Source organism: Atractosteus spatula, chromosome 9, assembly GCF_055471065.1.
Source record: "Atractosteus spatula isolate fAtrSpa1 chromosome 9, fAtrSpa1.hap1, whole genome shotgun sequence".
NCBI classification, from domain to species: domain Eukaryota; kingdom Metazoa; phylum Chordata; class Actinopteri; order Semionotiformes; family Lepisosteidae; genus Atractosteus; species Atractosteus spatula.
In genome coordinates, this window is record NC_142714.1 from 46,463,313 (window position 1) to 46,487,233 (window position 23,921).

A 23,921-nucleotide genomic window follows, 5' to 3' on the forward strand; every position below is an offset into this window, starting at 1 on the left:
CTAACTGAATTTATATGATGAGCCAGATTTTATGATGGAAAACCTCAGAGGCATTTTTCATTTCTAAAGGCTTCTATGCTATTACTGAAATGTCATCAAGACTCCCTAGTACACAGCATGCAGATAACTCTGTCAGTTATTTTATAAGGGTGCCCTTTCTTACTGAAAATCAACTGAACTTATTTAGCTGCTTTACAATATGACATACTGTGGTAAAAATGAATTATCAATCAGACACCTAAACCTGAGACTATAAAGAAGAGTGAAGCTTGGTATGAAATATGACCAAATGTGCCTTCATAAAGTTTGCAAGCAGATAGCAGATTATGAAACTCTTAATGTTCAGGGCATAATCATGAGATGCTTAAATATCTTCCATTTAGCTTCGAACAGGAACTAAAAAATGTAACTCAAAAATACAAATAAAATAGGAAAACTTTGTAAAACCGGTTAATTTAAGGATGACCATAGAGGTCAAACTTCAGTTTTAACATTTCTTGAGTCTTGATATGAATACGGTGATATTGTACTTTTTTCCTGTTCATGCCTGGAAAATAATACTGTTAACTTAATTTGAATTCAGGTGCAATGCATTAACCCATATACTGATATTGAGTAATATGGTAGGTACCCCCTTTTTAAAAATCAAAATCAATATTGAATATGTATTAAATCAACTGAGTTTGATACTTGGAAATAGTCCTACTGTTAATGTTGGTAAATAAAATATGTAAATCTGACAGAGGAAGAAAATCCTGAGATTGAACAAAGTTGAGTATGATTTAACTTCCATACTTAACTAATGCTAGAGGCTTTCTGCCAAAAGGATATAAGAAAACAGGCATGTGAGCTCTGAGTTCAAAGTATTGGCTTTCAAAATGAGTAGAACAAGATCAAGACTGGGCACAGCAAGTGCAGTACTGCAAATACTGCAATTAAAAATCATGTTTCACATAGTGAACAAATTGTGTTAATTTAAATTACCATAAGTGATGCTTTTTCAATATCATGCTGTTATTAAAAACCTTATTCAAAATGTCTGATATAGTTTTAAAGATTTTCATTTTTTTACCTATTTGAGGTACTTAGGAATTACTGTAAGTTGGACAATTCAGGGAACTGCATTGTGAAGACTGTCCACTGTGGAATAATAGAATTGGTAAACAATGTGCATACAAAATATATTTAATCTTTTTCCATGGAGAGCAGCAGTCTATAATAATGTGACACTACCATTGCCATTGACCACTAAAGGCGGAATGCACATACTGTAAATGGAGGTCATATTGAGCTGACATACAGCCATCAGGTGGGTACCATGCTTATGTTGCTGGTCATATGTATATTTCTCATAATTCGATTTGTACATTGTATTTCTCTATAGTGTATACTTTCCATGATAAAGTTGCAGAATGCAATAGCCAGCAAGCAGCATTGCCACCCTGTAGTCTGAACCCACCAGATCTCAGAAGCTAAGCAAGTCTGGGCTTGGTAAGGAGCCTGGGATAGGAGACCTCCGAAGAAATTCAGGTCATGGTTGCAAGTGGAGTTAATAATAATAATAATAATAATAATAATAGCTTACACTTATATAGCACTTTTCTGGACACTCCACTCAAAGCGCTTTACAGGTAATGGGGACTCCCCTCCACCACCACCAATGTGCAGCATCCACCTGGCCAGAACGCTCACCACACATCAGCTCTCAGTGGGGAGGAGAGCACAGTAATGAAGCCAATTCATAGAGGGGAATATTAGGAGGCCATGATTGGTAAGGGCCAATGGGAAATTTGCCCAGGACACCGGGGTTACACCCCTACTCTTTCGAGAAAAGCCCTGGGATTTTTAATGACCACAGAGAGTCAGGACCTCGGTTTTACGTCTCATTCGAAGGATGGCGCCCGTTTACAGTATAGTGTCCCTGTCACTATACTGGGGCATTAGGACCCACATGGACTGCAGGGTGAGCACCACCTGCTGGCCCCACTAACACCTCTTCCAGCAGCAACCTTAGTTTTTTTTCCCAGGAGGTCTCCTATCCAGGTACTGACCAGGCTCACACCTGCTGAGGTTCATTGGGTTGCCAGTTGTGAGCTGCAGGGTGATATGGCTGCTGGCCAATTGGGCCAGTAAATGGAACTCTTCTTTCTTGAACACAATTTCCAAACTAATGCCCCAGTCTGGAGTTAGGGTTGTTAACCCTTGTGTTCTGACTACCTTCCACATATTCCATGTCAGTTCAGGTCCTGTATTTTCCCACATCTCAAGCTAATATTGTGGGCCTACTCACGTATAATAGCAGCCACTCAGGTGGGTGTTACACTTTAGTGATAAAGTGGGTTTCCTCCTATATGTAAAGTTATTTGGGATGAAAAGTACTATAGAAATTTATATAATTCATATAACCAGACCACGTCGCATGAGAATTTGAACACAAACCCGTTTGTAGAATTGGTTTGTTAATTGTCCTCCTCTCTGTTTTTTTAACGTTTTTTTTAATCTCATGTGTGTGCTATGTATCTTGTAAGAAAAATACATTTTCTTTCCCTTTAACAAATTTTACTTTTTGTTAAGTGCATGTCGTGTGATGGCGCTGTTACACAAACAATGGGAAGCGAAAGGCAGTGTAAGTGTCCGAATTGAAACTAGAGAATGAGGCAAAAGACTTGCATTAGCAGTTCCCAAGAGGTTAATGCAATGACACCGAGGACAAAGGTTTGCCGGGTCAGGGGTTTGGAAGTAGTGTCATACAGTAGGTACTTGACAGATCGAAGATCATTTGGGAAAGGGAATTTCACCTTTAGCTCGATTAAACGGTTAAATCAAGATCTTTGATGAAAAAAGAACGACTTGGTTCATGTGTTGCCTGTTGTAATGTGGTTGCTACTGTACTGTATGTGAAGAAGAGGAGAGGACTTCGCTACCGAACGCAACAAAAAGGATTTCTTCTATAATTGGTTCAAAACTGTTATAGTTTAATTTTAAATACGGTAAGGTCAGTAAAGAAGAAGCTACGTTTTTTAAAGCTATAAAATCCAAACAGAGGAGTGGATTAAATTATTATCAGTTTTAAATTCGAATACCGGTGTCATAATAATTTTTAAAAGTTTACTTCACCGAATGCCAGAAAGAGACTCTCCAACTCAGATTAAGGGAAACACGATTGGATTCTTCCGAGGGACTTGAATTACAAGAAAATTAAAAATGTTATAAATCCTCAAGAATGTTGCTGATACTGTGCTAAAGCACATTTCAGTGCCTTGTCTTCTTAAATATGTTTCGTATCTGGAAGGCGTGGATAATCGCCGTGATGACTTACAGTTTCTCAAGTGACTGACCCAAAAAAAAAGGCAGTTGCACTAATCAGGTGTCTAAATGAATGACAGGTTAGTCGTTTACTCCCTGCAATGGAAAACAATATTAACTTGAGAACCTGGTGATAATGATTGTTCTTGTGCTGTAGAGGGGCTGTAGCCTATATGTAGGTACATTGCTACAGTGTCTAATTTAAAACTTGCAACTTGCGTACAGTTCTATTTGAGACGGGGTTCTCCGCTACAGTATGTTCCTGCCTTCAACATCTATGAAGATTTAGCAAACAACCACCCCCAGCGTGCGTCCTCGCCACAAGAGAAGACGATGTGGAAAAAAAACATTTTTTTTTTACGTTTTAGAGCTGACACCATATCAAAAATATGGGAAAATGCGATGTTTTCTTGCTAAGATATGAGTCTTATCTCAAGATATGCTGATATGCTGTTACGACAAATTCAACAATCTATCCGGACACGCTTCAAAATAAAATGAAGTTATCTCAATATTTAAAAATGTCACGTAAATTGAAATCTCGGTCACCTGGAAGTCGCATGTACCGTAGTCTCCTGATAAAAGAAAGTCATTCGTAGTTGCACTTCATGGTACCAATTAGTTGTGGGGCTGGTTACGTGTATTTGTGTTTTTTATGGGGTTTCAAGCTTGTAGCGAATATGGAGTTGTCTGAAGTGAACGTGAGCTGTATCGATTGCGGGTCCCAAGGTCCAAATCAGAGCAGCCTGCCAGCGCAGAACCCATCCGCTGGAATGACCACAGCGCTAGCCAGCGTGCTGATATTCACCATCGTAGTTGACATCCTGGGAAACATGCTTGTCATCTTGTCAGTATTTAGGAACAAGAAGCTCAGGAATGCAGGTAAGGAGACACTGCTGTTTGTTCACCGCCACTACCTCCCCACCCTCACTTTTTTTTGGTAAATATAAAATATTCATCTGTTGTATTAATCGTTCAGTAACCTGTATTTAACTATTATGTACAATATCCTGTATTGTACAGTATTTCTTATTTCACAAGGCCATATTGAAATAGTGGCCTTATTAATATCCCGCAACTTGTTGCACTATGTAACTTCGTTAACAGTTTCAGAAATACGTGATAGCGTATTGTACGAATTGTAGTTATTTTATGTAAGATGTCTTAGATAAAGGCGTCTGCTAATTCATGATAATCCAAATAAACGGATTTCAGGTTTAGTTTAAGATTTTAGATTTGTCTTAATGGTGTAATAAGAATACCCCAAAAGTTCGTTAATTTTTTCTTATTTTTATAAGATGTTTTTATTATCCATTATTTAATGCTAATAATAGTAATTGTGGGCGCAGTGGCAGCTCCGTTAATTATTTTTTAAGATTATTAATGTTAAATGGTTTGGTTGAGCTAAGGTAATGCACGTGTATTATAGCAGATTTATCCATGAAAGTACAAGATGGCAACAGGTATGAATAATTTCTACATATAGTGAGTGTTTCATACAAAAAACAAATTTAATGTTATCAAATACCACAAAAGAATATAGAATGTTGTAAAGAATAGTACATCAGTTAACAGTAATTAATTAAACACGAAGTGGGATTATACCAATACTTTGTGAATAGAGGGCTACTGACAAGGATTGGCAAATGAAACGTATTATCCGACTGGAGTCATAATATTGGAAAGAGAGTTTAGTGGTGAAACAGAAGTAGTGGCAATCTGTTATGTAATTTCTCAATTCAGTAAATTAAATGTCACCTTTACTCTCGGCTGACCGATCTTCTTGAATGGAGGTCAAACATCTTTTGTATATGGTACAGTGTATGCTGTAAAGAATCCTGACTACATCGTTTTGAAAGCAGAAAGTTCATTAATTTTATCACGCAGTTACAAATTCCAAAATGAATACAATAATTTCTTTCAAAGGACAGGAAATGCACTATATAGTAATGTTAAAGGTCTTGCTTATCAGTTATAACTCTTTGAAGCTAAATGTTGTATCGATGAATGTGCCAAGTCGCTCGTTCAAATCTGTCTGGAGTGGCCAGATTTTATTACTGAGACTTGCAGTGTGAAAATGATTCAAAATTAACTCTAAAGGCCATTTGAGTGACATATTCATTGAAAAGATGACATACTAAACTGTCTGGGTTGGAATGTTTCAAGAACTCCAGATGTTGATCCAAAAAAATATCTGCTTTATAAATCCTTTTGCAAAGCCAAATGTAGAAGGAAAGGAATACATCTAAAAACATATACTGTATGCACAAATTTAGTAAGCTTAATTTACTTTCTAGAAATACATTTTTGATTTTATATGATATAAAATAACATGGACTCTAATTTTAAGTCTAATCTCAATATATTGTACACTTTGGCATATTCATAGGATGGGCAAGATAATGCAAAACTGTATTTCTGTCAGCTCTGAATAATTTTCAAATACTTTTTTACTCCTGGTATGTAATCATTAGTGTTTACTGGAGCTGGCAATCAGTCAGTTGTAACTTACACATAAGTTGTGAATCTATCTTGATTCTAATAGAAGATCTTGAAGATGTTAACTCTAGGTATAGCAAATATGAACCATCCACACTTATTGTGAGATTCCTTATAATCTACCATGTAGGAACCATTCCAAGTGTTGCTAAAGAAAAAGATAGCAGAAATTGGCATTTTCATTTTAGAAAGGGTTTTGGAGATTTTTGGGCTTATTATAAAAGCATGATAAATGGTTGCAATTTTAATAAAACAAATACAAATGTTCTAGTTTCAGATGTAGTGACTATTAGATTAAGAAATTCTGGGTGCAGCTACTAGGGCTTTGTGTGTGCTGTATTTCAAAGGGCAGAAATATATTTTGAGGAACCTGAATATCATTTATTCCAGTACAATTGTTTTGGATGCAAATATTATGTTTAAAAGAAAATACTCAATTGCAGTTTTAATTTTCTGATTTGCTTATCGCTTTAGAGGTAAACCATTGCGTTTAAACGATGATACATACAAAAGCCCTTTTCTGTTTTGCTGTACAAATACTGCTTTATATTGAGTCTTAAGGAAATATACCCTGATTGGTCATCTTTCTGGGGTTATAAATATGTGTGTGTAAAAAAGCAATTTCGTCTTCAATTCAATAGTTGTGGTTTGACTAGTGAGACCAGTTTAACTTATAAAAAGAAATTAAAATAAAACAGAAACTAATGTTTTATAATGCAATATTCATCAACTTGGACTAAGGTACATCTTATCTCCAGTTGTCTCCAGCCTGCAAGAACTTAAATATTTATTTTATGTCAAGAAATAAAATTATCTAGGAAGCAAAATTATATTAACTTATTAAAATTGAGATTTCTCGCAAAGAAATATATCCTGAAAAAGTTGGAGCACAGTATTTTATTTCCATTTCTAAAAACTAACAGAACTGTAACCCAACAATTATCACAAAATTGTCAAGTCCTATTTACTATATTATAATTACAACCAGCAATAAAAATGGGCTGTAAAGCCTGTTAATTTAAACTTAACTGAGTTTGTATTAATTCAGTTAAATAATTCACGAATACAGTTAATCCTATTATGAAATGTATGAACTGAATTGTAATACTCACTGCCAGGATGTGGTATATGCAGGAGTATAGAATTAAATAATAATAATTCTTTGTTGAATATTCAATTAGAATCTTGCACAGTTTCCTTTTCAGAATAATATGGCTTTGTATTTAGGTTTCCCGCTCTTATTTGGACCAGTTTGGTATAGAAATGTTGAAAACCATCCCAAAACTGTTTTGGAGAGACTTGTGCACATACGCGCCACTTAAAAGCCAGAAAAGTGGATATTGTCCATCAAGCGCAAGGACGATCCACATTTGTTTTGCTGTCAAGTTGGATCTTCATTGTCTTAATCTTCAAAGTATTGGATTCTGCCCCTTTCATCTTCTTTATCCTTTTTTCCTCTGTCACGTGAAAGCAATTTTTGGGTTTAGGCATGCAAATAAGGAGTATTCAACTTGTCAGACTTAATGTTAACTTGAACAGGAAACTATAAAAATGTACTAATTCAATTTGTGCTCTGCCTCCTTTTAATTAAACCCGAGCTCTTTTCTCACTACAGAGCAGTGATTTCATTGAAATGATTTATCCTTTTTAGCACAGCACAGAGTTACCTTCTCAAGTTGTAGGATTTGTAGCCTCCTAAAATATTCTGACGTTTCAAGAAATTTGTATGAGATTTTTTTTCATTTGCTACCAGTAACACGTTAAAGAAATATAAAAAATAAATCTTTGAGTAATAAAAGACAACAGAAAAATGCTTGCCTGAAACTTTGGGTGTACAGATGAAAGTTTCTGTCCAAATTCTGGGCAAGCAAAGCATTATTTACTAAAATATGTAAGACTTTAAGTAGTTTAAGTAGTAGTAATAGTGTAAGGAGTAGCTGTAGATCACATTTTTATTTGTGGTTTATTTAAACTGTCAGGCATTCAAATGGTGCTTTAAAGTGTTATGCAAAAGAAATAGTAATAGGTTTATTCCATGCTGAAATGTGAGAACACACCTGAAGAAGGCTCCACGGCCGAAACGTTGTGTTTTCTTTCTTGTCTTTTAAGCATGGAATAAACTATTACTTGTTCCATTGCAACCTACGCATGCTGACATAGCTGCCCACCTGAATCTTTAAAGTGTTATGTTGACTGCTTGCAAATATAAACCAAGATGTGATGGCTTTTGAATTCACAGTAAATAGTTTTGCACATCAAATGTTATCCCGTGTGTAACTTACCTAAGCTTATTTTTCTGTTCTATGAAAAATATTTTGGATTCAAATCACACTGTATATTAATAAATGGATAATAACACTTAAATGACAGCATTTTTCTTCATCTTTACATCAGTGGCTTGCTTGCTGTTGCTGTGACTGCCCACTTAAGAGTTCTATGACTATATTGAAAGCCTGGAAAAGAGAGCTCCTTTCCTTAGGTTATATTAATTGTATTGTGGAGATAAGGTTCAGGCCAGTTATTAAGTTGATAACCCCCATGAGGAATTACAGTCTTACTGCACCAAAGCGGTTTGCCAGAGCATTCTTATCTAAGAACAAATAATCTCTTTTCCGCCTGTGTTCATCATTTGAGGAAAGAGCAGCCATAAATTATATGAAATTCTTTGATCAAGACTTGTAATGTGACAAACAAACACCCGGGGTTAGACATCTGTTTATCTGAGCTTTCCATTCTGATAAATGTGGCATGTTTTCTTCCAGATAATAATATAGTATCAAACATATCAGAAACATCCAAAGGAAATACAAATTGGAATTGGTTGATTCGTATGATACTTTGAATTTAAAAAGACAAAGATCAACTACAGCGACTAAAAGTGAAGGATTGTGCTAGACTACTGCTGCTTTTTAAGCTTTGTTCCTAATGAAGCTATTGTTCGGATTTTCACTTATGTAGTTGTTGGCAATTAATTTTGTTACTGTGACTGAAAAATTCGTGTAAATAAATATGATGAAAATCGGTGTCCTGAAATGTTCAGATAAAGTAAACCAATGTAAAACTAAGGTCATGCAAAACATTCATAAAACACAACGTACTGAGAGGCATTAAAAATGCAACAGACAGAAGTTTTTTAACTAATAGTAGGTATTTGATAGGTATTTGTTGTGTTTTCAATGCCTCTCAATATACAAAAGTAAAATGGAATCTTAGGATATGAGAATGCCAAAGCATTAAATTCCAAACTTATCATTTATAACTGTGAAAGTTACATGCCATATATCTATATTTACAATAAGAAATATTTCATAAATTAGGGAAATGCTTGTTTACAGAGGCTGTATGTATATTCTGTTACTGGATTGAATGAAGTCGAACTTCAGAGTTAAATGCTGTAACAGCATGCTGCAATATGGCCTTTAAGAGGCAGCTGTGAACCCAGTCAGAAGTAAGTGCCCTTGTGTGTCCTGCATTAATAAAGACATTATGGAGCACTAGAATCTTATGTCAGTGTTGTCAGAATTTAAATCAGAAGGGTTTCATGGGACTGTTTCAAAGTCACAGTTGTATGGTTTGTGAAGAATCCCAGCAAGCATGTACAGTAAGTAGTGCACGTGCTTTGAACTGAAAGCAGAAATAGTTTACTGAAGCACAGCTTGCCATGATACTAAATAATGGATGATAGGTTCAAAATTGGCTTTTTAAACTTAAAGCATGTCAGAAGTGAGTTTATTTTTTCTTATATATTTTATTTTTCATTTTATCATTATATCTCCCACCCAGTTTGGAAGTGCCAATTGTGTTTTCAGGTCTGGGCTCACAGCGAAGACTCTAGTACCCTCATGGGGAGAAAGAGGCAGTATAGACAGGCTCCTCCGATGTATCTACCCATCAACTCATCCAGCTTTATGACACTCCACAGCAAGCTCTGCCTACAAGCTCTGTAGTGACATGCCAGAGGTTCAGTGCTGATTGTAGGAAAAGAGCATCTCATACTGATGTCAGCACTATGCTACAGGTGCCGTGGAAGTCAAAGGACTCACTCTTCTGTTGAAATTAGAGAGACCAAGGTCGACTGTTCCTGGTCAGTTGTTCACTTCTGTTTGAGGAGGGTAGTGGATTTTCTTTAAAACTCTAATTATTTCTGAAGGAGTGTTCTGAGCATATACAGAAGTTCAAAAATTTTGAATACTATGTCATTGTGGATAATGGAACTTCAGTAACTGAAGAAAAATCGAATTTTAGCTTTTGGCATACAACGCCTGTTGGAACTTTAATTCTTTATCATAAAACAGCCCGACATTTTACCAAAGTATGCGATTATGCAGCTGACATCATTTGTATTTCTAGAAACATGCTAAAATAATTTCACATGAACAGCTCAACTGGTAAAGCAGTAGAATAATGACCCCTTCATTCTGAGTTTTGTTTAAAAAAACACCTTTCCTGCCAGGTGGGGTCATTCTTCAGCTGAAAATGTAAGACACATTATGAATGATACTACATTCAAGGTAAGAAAACAACATTTTCTGAAATAATGCCTAATGAGGTAAAAAATATGAAAAAGTTCTGATCAATCATTTGCATCATTGTTAATGATTGACAATAATCTTCTCTAATATGTGAGAAGACTGTTCTTTAAATGTAGTCTAAATGACTTGTTTTGGGGATAAGATTTCCTTACTGATACAATGTTAACTTATTTTGTTAGCATTTTTGATTAAAGATTCATTAAGTTAGAAGGTAGCAATCTTTTTTAACAAAAATGTAGAAAACAAAAATGTGTTTTTCACCACTCCAAAGCAATTAATAGGCATTTTACAGTTTTAACAGTTTTATATTGCATTATTGAGGAATTATGTCTAAGTCTTAAATAGTTTATTATTATTCTTGATGAAGGATGATAAAAAATGAAAGTGCAAAATTGCACATTGCACATCACCTCAGATATTGAAAAAAAAATCAAAATTTGATATAAAGAAAAAGATGTGAGTTTCAATACACCCTTAACAGTACATCATTGTGGGTCAGCTATGAAAGCATTTCATAGGAAAAAGTTATAAAGAACATATTCCATATATAACTTTGGACTTCTTTAGAAGTAGGTCAAATGCTTTATAATTCATAAAACAAAATTCATCTTGTAGTAAAAGATTCTGCATCTGAAAACGTTTCATATAAATACATCTGCAGTGGAATTTGTTTACTAATAGCATTTTGAAATAAGTAATGGCAAATGGTTTAGAAGGAACAAACACAGTTCGTTGAGCACCAGAGTCTGTAACAGAGTACAGCTAGTGTGAAAGCCATGTGCACTGTACAATTGTATCTTTCTCTAAGGAAGGCTTTGTTGCTGCAAAACATTTAGCTATCCGTTTTGCTAAGTCTGCATAAAATAACAATAAATACCAGCTTTCCTTCTGAGGGATGGCATGGTGGTGCAGTGGTTAACATTGCAGCATTACAGCAGTGGGGCCCTAGGTTCAATTCTTTTCCTGGGGTGCTATCTGTGTGGAATTTGTATGTTCTCCCCATGTTTGTCTGGGTTTCCTCTGGATGCTCCTGTTTCCTCCCACAGTCCACAGAGGTACTGGAAATAATTAGGAAGTAATTAGCTTCTAGGAAAATTGACCTTAGGTGTGAGTGTGTTTGTGTCTCTGTGGCTGCCCTAGGATGGACTGGCATCTTTGAAACACTGTGTCTAGAAAACACCTCCACTTTTAGTATTTATAGGGGAATTTGATTTTCAGGGCTATAACGAACATCCCTCCTGAGGTCCTGCAGTCAAAATAAGTGAAACAAAGTTGATTGGTTTTATATATCACAAAAGTTGACCACTTTACTAATTGCTAGAAATTTTGTTGACACTCCTTGGTGGTACTATGTGTTGTAATAGAACATTGGTTACTAAAATAAACCAGTTATCCATGTAATGAAAGACCTCAGGCATTACATAGTATGAATTCATGAACCATGAATGTCAGTGGTAATGATAATGAAACATGAATGTTCAAGGATTAAATTCTCATATAATGGGATGGCATCATGATTAGCACTATTGCCTCACAGCTTCAGGGTTCTGTCTTAGGCTTTCTGTCTGTGGAGAGAGTTCATGTGTCCCTGTGTTTTTTGGGAGTTTTTCCGGGTGCCCCAGTTTCCTTACAAAGACAAGCAGGTTAGGTTGTAATGAAAACTCTTAACTGCCCTTCTCCAGAAAAGGGATGTTTGAGGGAATTTTATACCTTACACTTAAATTACTATACTTTAGGAGTGTTGTTCCTATTATAATTAGTACTGCAACTTGGTTATAGAGAAATACAGTATAGTAGGACCTAATGAGCACAATGGGTAAGTGGGCTCTGCTCATTTTTAACCATTATGATATATGGGTAGGATAACAGATTGGATTTCAAATGTTATATATTTTTGTAAAATAAATCTATCATGAATGCCTGCTTTCTTTGCGAGCTTATGCAATAACAATAAACCAAGACGGGAAACTTGCTTCGTGCTAGAAGGCAATGTCAGCTGCTTAGGACTTATTTTGTATTCTGCACATAGCCTTTTGGACACAGTGTGGTTAAGGAGATGTAATTTAGTGAGATTGTTTTTAAATGCATTTGAATATAATTCATTTGAGAAGTCCTGATTTACTAATTAGTGACTTAAGTGTCATCATTAGCAGTAAAGCGCAGTAATTAATATAATCCTAACAACACAATATGATGTTATGCATTTAGAAGGTTACTGGCAGAGAAACCCCTAATTAAATGATTTAATGTGATTCGTTAATGATTAAAAAAATGTATTTTTCCATATCACAGTAGATTATATGCATTTTGGGGTGCAGAAATACAGTACACTTAGATCGACTGTAGATTGTTTTCTTATGATCACCAAAACATACAGTGGTAAAAATGTACAAGTGAAAACACAATCAGTTGTGTTACACTACAAATTAGTTATGAGGTAAGCAGATATAGTGGCCTCTAAGTGTATTCATATCCTTGATGAACTCTAACTAACATTGATTTAACAAAGAAAATGTAGCTGTACTTTGATGTTTTGCAACATCATGTTTTGCATGTATAAAAATAAATGAATATATACGGAATATATCAATTGTCCAGCTGTATCAATGGCCCTGCTGCAAAAATATGCATTTAGAAATTAACTGTATTCATATGTATTCAGACTCAGCATATACTGTATAATGAAAAGAAATGTCAATTTATTGTAATCTTCTGTTGTTTTTTAGTCAAATGGTAGTTTCACAAAACCTTGGGAAGCTTAAGATGCTTCTGAAAGTCACTTTGATTACCATATTCCAGTTTCATCTGTAGTGTCCATCGAGGCTTAAGTATTATACAAAAGGTTGTCCTTTAGTATCTGAATTTTCTTTTAATTCTATATGTACTCCTCATTTTTCATGCTGACTTTAATAATAAAAGTTCTTGCATTTTTATAGTGATTTACTTTATAGGTGAGGACCCATTTCATTCAACTAAGTAATGCACAGGAGCTATTATGTGCCACAAGGCTAACTACATAGCAGCTCAGGAAAAGGTCATTAAATTGAGGAAGAAATTAAGGGAGACCAGGTAGTGTAAGATCCAAGTGCAATTTAGCCAGGACACTGGGTAACACCCATCTCTTATAAACAGTGCATTGGGATCTTAAATGGATCCCTTTAATAATCTAATAATCCTCCCTTTAATAATTTAATAATAATATGTAAGCACCTCAGTTGAGCATCCTGTATAAAGGATGGCACCCCTCACACCAGTTTCCTGAATCGCCATACTAGGAAAATTTATCCTACTGGTCCACCAACACCACTTGCAGGAGCAATGCAATGTTCATTAGAGGTCTTCCACCCTAGTACTAATGCAACCCAATTTTGCTTATCTTTTGAGATGAAGATCTGATGGGGTGACGCAGTGAGGTTGTAACAGTGTTGCTGTTGACCCCTGAAAGTGGAAAATACAGTGCTGACATCAGCATGTGCATTCTCTCCTGCACTTTTAAAGGCTAATCCATAAACCAAATGGGAGAACGTTTACTTCTAACCTCCGTCCTTTGTGAAATTTAATAGGCTAGGATACCAAATCAATATGGTTGTGATGTGTAGGTTGAACACAAGCCAGTGAAGGTCAGCCTTCAGTCACTGTTGCAGTTTTAAAACTTACTTAGCTGGCCACATTTTTGTGCCAGATGTAATGCTTCGCGTTTAGACTAGAAAGTTGGTTCTTGTCTGACTGCAAAACCTTTGTCCTGGCATGACTTACCACATGTTTGCAGTATGAAACTGAGAAGCTTTGTTGCAGACTTCAAGCAAGATTTGAGATGGGTTTGTCAACAGGCCAGTTTTGTGGTGTGACCACGATATTATTGACTCTTTATACATTTTTTCTCATCTCAGGCATTGAACTCTGTCTTTTAAAATTGCCACTGGCCTCGTGATGGCCTCCCTAGCCAGTTTCCTCCTGCTCAGTGCCTGGTTGCATACATCTTCCACTACTCAATGATTGATCTTACCATGCTCAAAGGGGTATTTAGAAGCTTTCTAGAAGCTTTTTTTAGAAGCTAGACGTTTTGTATGCTCTTCTCCTGAAGTGCTGGAGTGTGCCTTTCTTCAGCTTTATCCCTGAGTTTTTTTTTTAAATTCCAAGGTCTTCATGGTAAAATGTTTGCCTGAAATTCAATAGCTGACTTTGGACCTTACAGAGACAGGTGTATTTATTCTGTAATCATTTGAACCACTATTTTTGCACACAGAGAGAGTGCAGTCAACTAATTGTGTTACCTATAAAACTGCGTTTGTGCACCTGAACTAGTGTAGGTTTGCTATAGCAAAGATAGTGAGTACTTATGATATTAAACATATTTTAGTTTTGAAGAAGTTCAAGTAGGTAGCTACGTCAGCATGCAGAAAAGAGAAGAAAAGAAACACAACATTTTGGCTATGGAGCATTCTTCAGGTGTGTCATGAAACTGTGTTTCTTTTTTTCTCATATTTTAGTTTTTAATACATTTATATTTTTTCAAAAATGTGTGTATTGTAAATGGTCAAAATGGGACATTATTGAAAGGGGGTGAATACTTTAGCAAAGCACTGCATTTTGTACTAAACACAGAGGAAAACAGTCTTCACTACAGCGAGCTTTGTAGACTATTTTTAAAAAGAATTGCTTGCTTCCACCTACAAATTGCATCTCATTATATACATGTAAATCCTCTGCTTTGTCATATGTGGGTTGCACAAGAATAAAGGATTTTATCCCTAAATGTGCGGTACTGGTGACATTTCATTTATACCATGGTGTTTTTATAAAAAAACCTAGGTGTACAGTAACTGTCCTAATGGACTTTTTCATTAGTTCAGGTTTTACAATAATTAAAACTATACTGTTTTCTAATCTCCCATTATCTGTGAAAGCAGAATTTATTTGAATATACATAGTGAGCTAATTCATTAAAAGTCAAATAACATCAGCCAACCTAAATCCCTCAAGAGAAACATGAAACTCTTGTTATCTGCTGTGTGTTATAAATAGCAGAAAAATCATATCAAAACAATGAAATGGACCCATTTGTAACCCATAAAGAGAATGTTATTTTCTTTCTAATGCCTGCTAGTAGTTGAACCCCTGCAGCTACAGTGTCTGCCTTTTAAGCACTTGAAATCTCCATTTATACAAGATGAAGAACAGGAACAGCAGATTAAGAGATGGGTGGGTGGCACAATATTGTTTGTGTAAGTAGCTAAATCATAGCACTTCTATTCATAAGCGAATTGAAGATAAAACTGGAAATAATGGAAACATATTTCACTGTTACAATGGGATTTTGAGTATGATACAGTTAGTATCAGTAACGTATTCCAAGATAGAAAACTGCAATGCACATTGATATGATTGTTAAGATAAGGTAATAAAATAAAATGACAGATTAAGACAAAATCAACTCAAACAATGAGGTATATCCATTGATAGATGGATTATACTTTACATATACGAGCAGCTATAGATGTTCTTTAGAGATGAATTAAAAATAGGGTAACAAGGGCATAAGCAAGGCCAATAATAGAATTGCTAGCACAAAAGCAGTTTTTGTGGGTTTTGGTTGTTGTTCTAAGGAAGAGAGAAAAGATCAAATAAGCACAAATGTACTGTGTGAAAAATTGTATTCTATTTGGAAAACACGACATCTGTTAATCACATTAACTAACCTGTCCTTTTCAAAGCAGGAGTGACACAGAGATAGGCTACAATATGTATTTGTCATTTTCAGAAATCTCATTATAAGGGCCTACCAAATATCATCTCTTTATTAGCTGTTCAAAGTATTGCTTTCGATAGAGACTTTACAGTTTAAACTTACAATGTAGTGGTTATATTAATAGTAAAATATCACAGTAAAAGAATTTTTGCAGAGGTGGCAGAGTATATATGCAGTAGTCAAAGCAATTCCATTGTTGTGCAAAACTGATTAGTTTAAGTGACTGTCACAGCAATGACAAGTGGATCATATCTTCCCAGAACCCACTGGGCAGCCACTGACCAGGGTCCCTGAAGAACTGTGTGAAAAGTATTGATTTTTAATAAATGTAATTTTTATGTTTTAAAGACAGAGAAGAAGCACCCATCTAGGCCCAGTTGAGGGCTTTGGTTTGGCCCTGTGTAAATACGCCTACTGATAAAGCAACTCAAAGCAGACTTTGAATTACACACACCTGAGCTTTGACATTGGGGCATTCAGAGGATTAATTAGAATTCCATAGGAGGGAAACAAACTGTTCGGATGGGCTCTCTTGGAGGTAGCCTCACCCATGAGCAATTCAGAGCCTTGTGAGAGAATCACCTCAGGAGATAGTAGGAGGCAGAGAGGTAGAAGTCTGCTCCTAGACACAAATGGGAAGGAGCAACATATCAGACTGCCTGCTGCTTTGTCATGGTGCCAGTTTTTAGTATAGAGAGGCATCCATGACCAAATGAGATCAGTGGGGAGGGAGAGAACTTTAGGGTTAAGCAAATAAGAGCTGGAGCTACACTGGGCAAGCTATCAGCCTGTGGAACTAAGAACACAGTGGGCTGCATGATAGCTTGAAAAGATACAATATACTCAGGTTTGTCACAATTATTGGACAGGTGGGATGCATGATAACTCATTGACAAGGCCTAAAGACCAGAGGATGAGTCTGAAGTTATAACATAACAACAGGCCACTAAACTTTAGTTATTGGGAAAATATTGGTGCAGGTCCGATGACATTAGATCATGGTTGGCTGAAAGTTATAGTTGTCACACCCCCTTCAATTAAATAATTTGCTCTGCAGGATACAGTTTTGCACAATTTTGTTGTACCACCCCTGTAAATAACCTTTGGATTCACCACATACAAAATTCACTTTTAGGTTGTTTTGTCAACAATGCCAAGGGGACCCAGTTGTAATGTGACTGTTATCATGGAAGCTGGAGGCTAGCAGTGGAGAGACCGGTGGAATGAGAAGACCCTATGCGAAGCGTCAGGAACTGAGCAAAAGTGGGGGGTCCGCTGGGGGCTCAAGGTATTGGGCGGAGTCGGGGACAAGACCAAAGCTCTCAGGCCACAGACGTGGGGCGACCTGGTGAGGCCAGCCTCACGACATCCGGTCCCAATGCCAAGCGAGGAAGACAGGACAGACTGGAAATAAATAGCACACCACCAACAAACGCACTGGAAGCACAAGAAAGAGCACAGGGAGGTTAGGAACAGGACAGAAAGGTGGAGCGCCCTCTAGGGGTAGGAAGAGGTTCATGACAATTGCACTTAATTCAGGGCATTTTTAATTTAAAAAAGATGATCCAACTGTTTTGAATGTATACAGGGGCTCTGCTCGAATTCTCACACTTTCAGTGTGTTTTCTCTCTGAGCTGCATGAAGTTAAATTACTTCCAGATTGAATACTATTGTAAATGGATCTGTTGAGAAATATACATTTTATATTTCTCACGTCTGAATTTCTTAGGATGCAAACTCATTAGGCTGCATATTTGCTGAGTTTGAGCAGAAAGCAGGATTTAGATATGCTGTTCAAAACTCTTTGTGAAAGTTGAATTGCTCTTTATGTGGTAAACGTCTTGCATTTGCATTCCGTATGCTATCAAGCAATTTAAAAGAAAGATCTGAGGAATTATTTTGCCACCCTTCGGTGGGTAACTATTTCTTGAGAAAATTGTTGTGGTGCTGTCCAGCAGCATAACGAAATTGAGAAGCAAAAAAAACCACCCTCTCTTAAGCTTAACTTGAATTCATAATTCTTTGTTATTTATTGATCTGAAGCTGCATGACCAGCAAAGTGTAATGTATAAAATATGTCAATATAAACACTATATCAAGTTAACCAAGGTTGGATTCCCATCCAGATAATCTTGGATTTCACTTATTATAAAATACATCATTATAACATGTTTACAGCTATGCTTCTCTTTCTGTCTGTGTGTTTCATGGAGAGAAAGTTGGGGTATGCGAAAAGACAAATTCCTCATACAAGAACTTGTATATGGCCAATAAAATGATCTTATCTATCTGTCTTATCTAAAATACAGTGTTTTCATAGATAAAAGAAGCATAATTATACCATCTTTAGTAATGAATTTAGTGTTTCATTTTGAGTGCAATTTAATACAGTGATACATGCCTTTCACAAGGTTTCAAACTTACATTGCTGTGTAAACGTTTGTATGCTGCGTTTTTCTCTCTTTACCAATTTTTCTTATTTTTGCAGAAGCTCAATTCTATGGCAGAGTTTTAATTAAATTCTAGCTGTTACATTTCAAGGTAGCAGTTAATCCAGACTATACTTGAGGCTGAAAGGACTCTAATTTGCAACTTTTTGCAAATGTATGTTGTGTGTTATGTTATAAATGTTCTGTTATGTTCTTATGTCTGCGTTTTGCAAAGCAGTTCATGTATTTCTTTGGGGTTCAGACTCGGTTCAATGAGTTCCTTCATATCATGGAAATATACAGGGCATGAACAAGGTGAAGCCCATGAGAATCTTTCTGGTTCCTAGAAACACAGTACCTCAAAGAGCATTTTCCTGTGAATTTCATGTGCCACGGGAGTAGAACTTTCAGTGGAGGTGTGTGGAATGTGGTCTGGTGAGGTTGCATGTTTAAAGTGGACTTTAAGTTTGTTAAGTTACTTTTCTTACATCCCAGTAGTCAAGTCCTTCCTGAAGCAAAGTAGCCTTTGGATGTAAAAGAAAATCCACTGTAATTTATATGCTTTCATACTTTGTTGATAGTGAAATAATATACTTTATATGACTTATGCACTTTGAAAAATCAACAGTTTGGTGTTCATTAGCTTAAAAACATTTTATGAGCACGAAAGGTGCTCATTTGGTGAAGTGATTGAGCCCTGTAGTCTAGACGTGATGAGTCTGAGACTGGCCTGTGTCATTACCTGAATATGACTGGGATTTCTCATGCAGTAGTGCACATTTGGCCACGAACAGCTAGTATATAGTTTTCCAGAGTGTCCTCAGCTTGTTAAATACCAGTGAATTCAGTCAATTGAAATCAAAATGAAATATTGTCTTCAAAATACAAAGTTGAAAATTTAAAGTTGGAGTGCAGAGCTGATAAGGCAATCATTAAGGTGGGAGATACAATATAGAATGTAGTCATAAAACAGTCCCATGGGACTGAGACCTAACTGAGATCTAAGAGAAATAAATTGTTGAAAACTGTATGAGGATTGTGGGGATGTTTGGTCTTGAACAGATGCCAATGAACATCACTGTGAAATAATCAACTAGTGTCAGTAAGTTCTGACATCTCGGTCATTTTTCTTTCCGAGTCCGAGAGTGGTGAACTTTAAGCCTGTGCAGAAAACATAAAGGACAACTTGATATAATCAGGCCATTTAAGAGTGTATGTTTGTAACAGAAACACGTGCCCTTTGGCTCCCTGGTATTTTGGTATCATTTATTAAGAATTTTTGTTCTTATTGGCTCCTGTAAGTCTGTTACGTATAAATGAACTTATTTCTGTCAGTCAAATGACCAAATGCATTTTTTTTCAGCAACAGCAGTCTGGGATCATTTTGTGTCTCAAATGGCTGCTTCAGATACTGAGATTTAAAGAGTTGATGGGAGAGGAGCTCCCCATCTAAAGATTTCCTATTTCATCTTTTTTTGGATCGTCTTATTTGTGTTATGCCAAAATGGATTTGGTAGTGATTGCAATATGTATGCACACACTCAGAACACACTTACAATACAGTACGTACATAGCAAATAGGTTGGGAAAACTAATTTAATAAGATGCCCTTTTAAAAACTAACTGCAAACTGTCTCATCTAAAATGGTAGTCATGCGAAACCTTTCATATGTTCTGCTTTATGAGTCTATTTCCATAAAATAATTCAGCTTTTCTCAAAATAGCTCTTTTACAAGTGTTATAATCAGGAAGCACTGTGAAGTATTAGAAAAAATGACCTGCCATCTTACATGGAATTGACAAACGTAAGCCAAATGTATTTTTTCTCAGTAAATCTAAGAAAAAAAGCAGCATCTGTCTTTTGCTCCATGACAATTAATGGCTGGCTTCCACATATCTCACTGTCAGATCCTCATCTCAAAACCATCATGTTGGAAAGGAGAATTAATAAGTGGCAATTAAACTATGATTGCCGATGTCATCCTGTAATTAAATTTAACTGCCGTTTCCCTCGTAAGCAGTTCCAAAAATTAATTGTGCTGCTAATTTGCTTTGAAATTAAATTTTAATTCATGTTGCGCCTAATGAAGACTTTATTTTATTACGACTCCTAAAAATAATTAAAACCCAGCAGTTTTCTATAAAGTTTAATAAATAGGAATCCTAACACATGTTCTTGCGATGTTGTTGATGTATTTATCTGTTCTTTTACTTGAACGGGTAAGGTGTGACCTCTCATCTAAAATGTGAGACTATAAAAAGAGTAAATTTTCTAGACAGATTAATCCATATGAAAGAAATGTTACAGGAATCACATATGCAGTAGTGCTGTTATCGTTTTATCAGTGGAGTGCTCCACGAAATTCTCTGTGTCAGTTTTTTACAAAGTCTGGCTGTTGGTGACAGGTTGAGTCCATTTCTTTGTTGGATTCTTTAGCATCTTCTTATGGGGTCCATTCATCAGGAATCCTAGCTGGAGTTCACTGTAACTGCATCTATCAAAGTGTCAAAACAGACCCAGTTGAGTGTGCTTTGCCTGTAAGACTCCTTTCTGTCCTGTTACCTTCTAAATTCCTAAATTTTATAATGCAAATTGTAACCATGGTCACAGTTTGTCATTTGTTACATATTCTATTAGAAGTGTCATACTTGGTTTTAATTGTTTCTTCTTTCTTTTGCTATCTCACTGTTCTATTAAACTTGTGGAAACTTCACATAATGTTCCACTGGCAGCATCATCTGCATTAAGTATTTTAGGAGGGAATGTACTAGTATAATATTTATGAAGAGATGCAGTGAAGTCTGTACATTAAAATTAAGCAGTTATATTAACACAGGAGTCGAGGTGAGTGTGTATTATGGTATATTATCAGGAAGTAGACAAGTGAACTGTACAGTACTTGGATGAATGTTGCTGAAGTTTATATAGTCTTTATTGTGGTGTTTAAGAGGTAGGTCTCTAGATCCAGCACTTTGATTTAAAATTGTAACTAAATTTGAGGTGACTTAAGCTTTATTATCCCTAAGGGAATTTGTCTTGCACATCAAGAGCTCACAAACATATAACATATAGAACAACAATAATACAATACAACAGCAGTACAATACCAGAATACAAAACAGCATTCAACAACATCGCTCAATCAGAACTCTTCCACTACCATATCGTTAAAAAATAGTTAGCTTGTAAAGAGTCTAAACACAATAATAATAATACTTTCAAACAATTTTCTTTGTTGTTGAGCAATTAAATGCTTTTAAGTATCAAGGAAGTAAATAATCTCTTAGTGTTTATACAGGGAATTTGTTACCTCCTCTTAGATTACACTGTAGGGGAGTATATGCTAAAAACAATCCGTTTTGTGTACCTTCTGTGTACCTTTCCTTGTTCATTCATATGAAACAAGTCATACAAAGTTTTTTTAGATAGTTGTGTCTCAGTTAAGGGACATAGTGCTAAATGAGTAAAATTGACATTTGGAGAAATAATAATAGTAATAATAATAATAATAATAATTGCTTACACTTATATAGCGCTTTTATGGACACTCCAGTCAAAGTGCTTTACAGGTAATGGGGACTCCCCTCCACCACCACCAATGTGCAGCATCCACCTGGATGATGCGACGGCAGCCATGGTGCGCCAGAACGCTCACCACACATCAGCTATCAGTGGGGAGGAGAGCAGAGTAATGAAGCCAATTCATAGATGGGGATTATTAGGAGGCCATGATTGGTAAGGGCCAATGGGAAATTTGGCCAGGACACCGGGGTTACACCCCTACTCTTTTCGAGAAATGCCCTGGGATTTTTAATAACCACAAGAGTCAGGACTTTGGTTTTACGTCTCATCCGAAGGACAGCGCCTGTTTACAGTGTAGTGTCCCTGTCACTATACTGGGGCATTAGGACCCACATGAACCACAGGGTGAGCGCAAAAAAACAGAAGTAATGGAAAATGAGTAAACTGTTTTCTGCCTAGTGTGATCTGAGCCAATAGCATAATTTTCAAATTGAATACACCCATGGCTTTAAACGATTAAAATATTAATTCTTAGATAATTATGGTGACAATATTCCCCGTAGCCAAAAATGGGACACATGCATTTTTTTTGGTTTCTGGGGGGCATCTCCTACATTTTCCCTCCTTTTTCATCTCATACATTTTTTAATTTCAGAAGCACAGACCTCTTAGCATTTTTGCTTTCCAAAAAATGGGACAGATAGCTATTTTTTTTTAAGTGAGGACGCTCAGTACAGACCTTAAATACCAGGCTATCCTGGCGAATATGGGACACACAGTCAAGCTACAAATAATTCAAAATGTTATTTTATAGGATGTACAGTAAATGCATTAATCATCTTGATACTCTCTGTAAATTAAGATGCTGGTCTGACTAGGAAGGTTTTGTTGTCTGTGTGATAACTCCTGATCTGGCTGTGTCTAAAGAACATACCAAAATTGTGTTCTTGAATCCAACAGAGGGCATAGAACTTTTGCCACAACTCTACTGGTAATTATATATGGTTAATTCATTTGTAATGTATTAATCAAGCAAGCAATTGATATAATATTTGTATCCTACACAAATCTCAGGATAAAATAAAATACTACACAGTTTAACTGACTTCTTTTTTAGAATGTACTTTCTTGCTAACAGGGACATTTATATCAGCATAATCAATGATACTACATGCTGTCTGATTCAAACCTGACAAGATCAATTTCTGAGAACAATAGCATGCTTCTACCAACATCTGTTTCAAACCATTTCTTTTTGAATAGTGTACATCCTTATAGTTCCACTATCATTATAGGTCCACAGGTGATTCCCATAGGTGGGGATATATCTGCTATAGAGTATAAGTCTCCTTTGTCACACGAATTCGTATATACGCATAGACGGAAAAATCGTTCATGCTGTTAGGAACTGTGTAGCATTCATAAAAATGGGGTGTGCTTCTCAAATATATGAACTCATCCATCAAGAGCAAGCCAGTGAGATTTCTGTGCTTTATTCTCCTTGATGGATGCAGGTCAAGACACATTCCACTGGATGTGGAAAAGTTGGATTCTTTTCTTCTCCATTCTTAAAAATGCTAGAACCACTAATCAACCTCAGCCACTTGTCAGTTTAATATGATTTCTTCTCTGAATGCACATATATACCGTATATGTATAATAGAACCAGAAAATATTTGTAAAATATGGAAGAAGAATGTAAAGTTTTACTTAACCCGTGGTGCGTGCTTATTTATTTTTCCATTTCTTAACCACAGCCAGGGTAAATGTTCAAATTTAGCTAGTCATTTTCCTTTTCAGCTGAGGTAGCTTAATTCATTGAAGTATATAAATAAGCCATCAAAAGACTGTCCTTCTTCTTCCTTGGTGTTGTATTTCCCCTG

At 36.0% G+C, this 23,921-nt stretch overlaps 1 protein-coding gene across 1 annotated transcript in view; it reads left to right on the plus strand.

Annotated features, from left to right (window-relative positions):
- The first annotated feature begins 3,914 nt into the window (after positions 1 to 3,914).
- mtnr1c (melatonin receptor 1C) overlaps positions 3,915 to 23,921 on the plus strand; it is a 72,319-nt gene continuing 52,312 nt past the window's right edge. Inside the window, exon 1 of the mRNA XM_088925340.1 lies at positions 3,915 to 4,188. Within this exon, the coding sequence (XP_088781466.1) occupies positions 3,915 to 4,188 (274 nt within the window). The remainder of the gene's footprint in view (positions 4,189 to 23,921) is intronic.